This window comes from Carassius carassius, chromosome 44 (assembly GCF_963082965.1).
Source record: "Carassius carassius chromosome 44, fCarCar2.1, whole genome shotgun sequence".
Taxonomy (NCBI): domain Eukaryota; kingdom Metazoa; phylum Chordata; class Actinopteri; order Cypriniformes; family Cyprinidae; genus Carassius; species Carassius carassius.
In genome coordinates this window covers 15,874,963-15,880,380 of record NC_081798.1, presented here as the reverse complement: position 1 = coordinate 15,880,380, position 5,418 = coordinate 15,874,963, and the positions used below count along the sequence as shown (strand labels likewise).

General features: G+C 35.5%; 1 protein-coding gene across 1 annotated transcript; it reads left to right on the top strand.

The window, feature by feature from the left end:
* LOC132126085 (proteasome subunit alpha type-5) lies at positions 1 to 4,201 on the top strand. Its single transcript, XM_059537119.1, has 10 exons — positions 1 to 115; positions 683 to 725; positions 1,036 to 1,102; positions 1,201 to 1,327; positions 1,416 to 1,483; positions 1,608 to 1,715; positions 1,804 to 1,862; positions 2,345 to 2,447; positions 3,653 to 3,739; positions 3,837 to 4,201. The coding sequence occupies exons 2-10, from the start codon at positions 697 to 699 to the stop codon at positions 3,912 to 3,914; spliced, it is 726 nt and encodes a 241-aa protein (XP_059393102.1). The 5' UTR covers positions 1 to 115; positions 683 to 696; the 3' UTR covers positions 3,915 to 4,201.
* Positions 4,202 to 5,418: the final 1,217 nt, after the last annotated feature.

Sequence of the window (5,418 nt, the reverse complement as noted above, 5' to 3'; positions counted from 1 at the left end):
TGATGGATTCCGTAAAGTAGGAACCTAAATTGAAATGAAAGGCTTTTGTCGGGCGATTATGAATGAGCACTTCCTGTACTGTTGAAACTAGCAAACTCACCCTCCACTGCAGAAGGTAAGAAATTTACAACAAACACATTATGATGTAGTGCTCTACTGCAGTAAACCGCAGATCAGCGGACAAGAGCGTCTGAGATAACAGAGTATATTGTGTAAAGTTATTTTATCGGCCCGTGTGTTGTTTATTTAGTAGTGACTTAAACCGGTTAGCTAACGTTAGCTTATGTGTCTGTGTTCTCACATGGTTTTTGCCAAAATAAACAACAATATGTATAAAAACTTTATAGTAAAACTGCTTATTGCGGCTTTTCAGAGTTTAGAAAAGTGCATGTATGGAAGTAAATACGACGGGAGTATTATTATACAGCTTATCTAAGAATGACTTGAGTTGAAGTGAAACATGCCTTGTCATTGAGGAAAAAGTGGTTCGACCAATCAAATAGACAGTTTAGTCTTAGTCCCGCCTTTTATATAAAAATTGACCAATCAGTATAAGGGCTGCTGGTGTTTGATTGGTTGTGAACTCCAGTGCTAAGATCGCGTCTCTTTCATAGCAAGCTGTTTTTTTTTTTCATTACATTTAACGTTAGATAATCTAGTCTGTTCTTGTTTATTTTTATAGATTTGCATTTCAAAATGTTCCTGACAAGATCCGAGTATGACAGGTAAGATGATGAATGCCTTCTATCTATGCTTTACTCGTTCACTGACTTGAATGTTCAGTCAGTTGTGTTTCATGCTTGTGTTGTCAGTGGCTGCTCATATATCCATATATTTTTTAGGATATTTACATATCTCTTTGTAAAATAAAGCATGCAATGCCACACTCTTGTCAAACTTTCACTTTCAGTTTTGCTTTGATAATATAATAACTGCATTGACTCTTCAATTTAGTAGAGTATTTTAGTAAAATACATTATGATACAGATTTGAATATACTTACTATATCCCATAAACATCTTTTCCCATCCTCAGAGGAGTGAACACTTTCTCCCCAGAGGGAAGGCTTTTTCAAGTAGAATATGCCATTGAAGCGATCAAGGTACACTTCTTATTAGTAGAATAATATGTCTGAATTTTCTCGGTTTTGTAAGAAATGAACGCTAGGGCTAATATTTTTGGCTTTGTGGGTCTTTCCAGTTGGGGTCCACAGCCATTGGCATCCAGACATCGGAGGGAGTGTGTCTCGCTGTGGAGAAGCGAATAACCTCTCCTCTGATGGAGCCCAGCAGCATTGAAAAGATTGTAGAAATTGACACTCATATTGGTAAGAAAAATGCTTAAAATAATTTTTTTTCCACGTGGATAAGTATAATAAATTAGTTGTGAAGGATCATGTTCATTTGTCAATACAGGATGTGCCATGAGTGGCTTAATAGCTGATGCAAAGACTCTTATTGACAAAGCAAGAGTGGAAACACAGGTCAGTGAACGGTTTCTTCAAAATCTGTATCGTCACTGCTATGATTAATCAATGGGTCTCATTCATGAATACAGTGTTCTTACAACAAGTGGCATATATTTTAAGCATTCTTGTGTTTCTGCAGAACCATTGGTTTACCTACAATGAGACGATGACAGTAGAGAGTGTAACACAGGCTGTGTCTAACCTCGCTCTGCAGTTTGGAGAGGAGGACGCTGACCCTGGCGCTATGGTTTGATTAACATTTTATCACATAATTTTTCAAATCTCTGCAGGACGGTAGTAGTCTTATTTCAAATATACACCTTTTCCATCTTTAGAGCCGTCCTTTTGGCGTCGCTCTGCTCTTCGGAGGTCTTGATGAGAAAGGACCTCAGCTGTAAGTACACTTTCTTTGTCTTTAGTATTGTTTGTAGTATTTAGTTATCAAAATATACAGCAATTTGTTTACATAGGTATTTGAACATTTTAATAATTTGGCTGATTTGGGTCATTTTTAATGTTTACCCTGCTAACGATGTATATCCCAGAAAACAGGAATGCACTATTCATTTAAATAAAACCAAAATCATGATAGTGCTTAGATTTATCAATAAGTGCCAAAGCTGTGATTTAATTAAATACATGCACGGGACATGAGTGCAGCACTTTTGTAATAATAAAATGTTTTTATAGTTATAATGATTAAAAAATAGCAGCATTTTTTTTGTTGTTGTTTTGCATTTTGAATACCAAATTGTCTAGCTCTACAAGGAATTTATATCAATAACATTATCATCCCTATTAAAATGTAGGTTTTTATTTACATATTATATATTTACTTGCTAAATTATGTAAATCAGACCAAACTTCTTTTAACAGATACCACATGGATCCTTCAGGCACTTTTGTGCAGTGTGATGCCAGGGCCATCGGCTCAGCATCTGAAGGAGCTCAGAGCTCTCTGCAGGAGGTTTACCACAAGGTACATTCACCCACTCTTCCTGCTTCATCTCTATTTCCTCTTTAAGGTTTTATGGTAAAGTTAATGAGGAAATAGTAGTTGACTCAGTTTCAACGCTTAAGTTAAATGCGCAGCTTAGCATCCTTTAAAAAGCACAAACTTCTCTTCTCATTCATATCTAGTTACCCATACAATATGAACATTTGCTCACAAGCAGTCCATCCAAGATGTAGAGGAGTTTGTTTCTCTGTCTGAACAGATTTGGAGAAATTTAGCATTACATCACTTGCTCACCACTAGATCCTCTGCAGTGAATGGGTGCCGAGGGGTGTCCAAACAGCTGAGAAAACATCACAATTATCCACAAGAAATCCACACAACTCCAATCCATCAATTAACATCTTGTGACGCAAAAAGCTGTGTGATAATAAATTCGTCAGTAGGACACTTAACTTCAAACTGTTGATTCAGGCTAAAATGCATGTCCTCTATCCATAATATTGCTTTCACCAATAAAAATGTTGTGTTTTTTGAATCAAGAGAAATATGCACCGTTTAGAAGTGAAAACAGTCCTAAACAAATATGTGAGGCAAACTTTTTCACTGGAGGAAGCATTATGGATTATGGACTGGTATTTTCACCAGAAGTGACACATTCAAGCACAAACATGCAGATTTTTAAATGTTAATTGATTAAATTATGTTAATTGATGGACTGGTGTCATTATTGTGACGTTTTTATCAACTAGTGGACTCATTCTGACGGCACCCATTCACTGCAAGAGATCCATTGATGAGCAAGTGATGTAATGCTACATTTCTCTAAATTTCTCTTTAAGGCAAACTCAACTCCACAAGCCTGTGTATGTAGCAGAGTCTAAGTGGTAACTGAGCCATCTGATCCATAAAGCCACAGTCCGATTATTTCAAAAGGCTATTCTCACAGAGCAAAGTGTTTCTCCCGAGAGAATACTAGAGCAGCAAAGTGAGCCACATGCTTGGGAAATAAGAGTCCCTTTTTAAATCTACCCCACCCATCTTCCCGTTCCAGTTTGTCATGCCTCTACTAGTTTAACTTTAGTCACCAGACCTCCCATGTGATCGTGCAATCTAATAAAAACTTCCCCATAAATGTAATTGCTTCCAAAAAATTCCAGGCTCAAATTAAGCATTGATGTCACTGCCTATCCCCACCAAATTTTCATAAATATATTTATTTTTTTCAGTCCATGACGTTAAAGGATGCCATTAAGTCTTCTCTCACTATCCTGAAACAAGTGATGGAGGAGAAACTCAATGCCACTAACATTGAGGTAATAGACAAGGGCATTACCTCATATGGTCATTTGAAATATAATTGAGTTCAGAAGTATATGAAGGTTTTGACTATGTCCACCTCTCTGCCTGCAGCTGGCCACAATAGAGCCCGGCAAGACCTTTCACATGTACACAAAAGAAGAGCTTGAGGATGTCATCAAGGATATCTAGAGCTGAATGGAGCTCTGCAAAGCCTGACTGATGTTTAATACGAAAGATCCAGTGTAATTTTGTGTGAATCACCACACAGCGATTGCATACGTAATGCTCTGGCTGCATCCTACAGTTTGCCTGTTCAGACAGGAATTGTCTTTATACTTTTTTTTTTCCCTCTGTCAATCCCAAAATTTCTATAGTTCTCTACAAGCACAGAACAGCAGATCTTGTAGTTGAAAATACATGGGGGGTCCTTTTTGTTACTAATCAGTGCGTTAATAAACTGTTGAAAAAATTGTTTGAATTGTATTTTTTTAATCTTTTAACAAGACTACATTTATAGGCTAATAGTAAAAATAAAAACAATAAAAAATACGTATTCAAATATATTCATATATGCTATTATAGGTGAACTTGGTTAATTTGTGTGGAAGGAAAATATTATCATTAACAATATATATGTGACTCTGGACCACAAAACCAGTCATAAGGGTCAATTACTTGAATACATAATCTAAAAGCTGAATAATCAAGATTACTACTGATTTATGGTTTGTTAATATTTGGCCAAGATACAGCTATTTAAAAATCTGGTGCTAAAAAATCTAAATACTGAGAAGATCCATTTTAAAGTTGTCTAAATGAAGTTCTTAGGAATGCATATTACTAAGCAAAAATTAAGTTTTGAAATATTTCTGGTAGGTAATTTACAAAATATCTGCATGGAACATGATTTTCCTTAATATCCTAATGATTTTTGGCATGAATGAAAAATCAATGATTTTGACCCATACAACGTATTCTTGGCTATTGCTACAAATATACCCCAGCGACTTAAGACTGGTTTTTGTGCTTCAGGGTCATAGATAGATAGATGTGTACTGTTATATAATGACTTTTTTTGTACAAGTTGATTAACATGGCCAGTGTCACAAGTTCATTTATTTTATTAATGGCTTAGACATCTGTTTTATTAATTCAACACTATACAGTTTCATTGTTTGACATTTAGAAAAGTTATCTGAAATTAAATGGATTACATTTAAACAATATTATATACACGATATTATTAAATGTGATCTCCATTAATATCAAATGTTTTTGGTATTATGCGCGGATATAATAATTAAGCTTGCAATAATATTAATGCAATAATTAAACGCTGGCAGTTAAAACTTTTCACAGCAGTCTAAGGCAGTGTCAAAAAAAAAAAGCTCAAACACGTGTTATTTTTGTTGTCATTAAATCGAAAGAAAGAGAGACTTCTGGTGGTTTGTGAGATAGGCTTTTCAGCAGAAGGCGCAGTTAACACTTCTACTGTAGTGAACGCTTGTGTGATATTTATAAACCATTGGTAAATAGCAGAGTAATGTCGCTATTTTCTAATTAATGTTAAGCATTTGCCATTGGAATGCTTACGCTAATCGTCACTCTTAATTAATTAATATTTATAAACGAACCCAAACATTAATATTCATGAGGATGGGCGTGTTGAGAGAACGCCCCGCCCATCTGAATC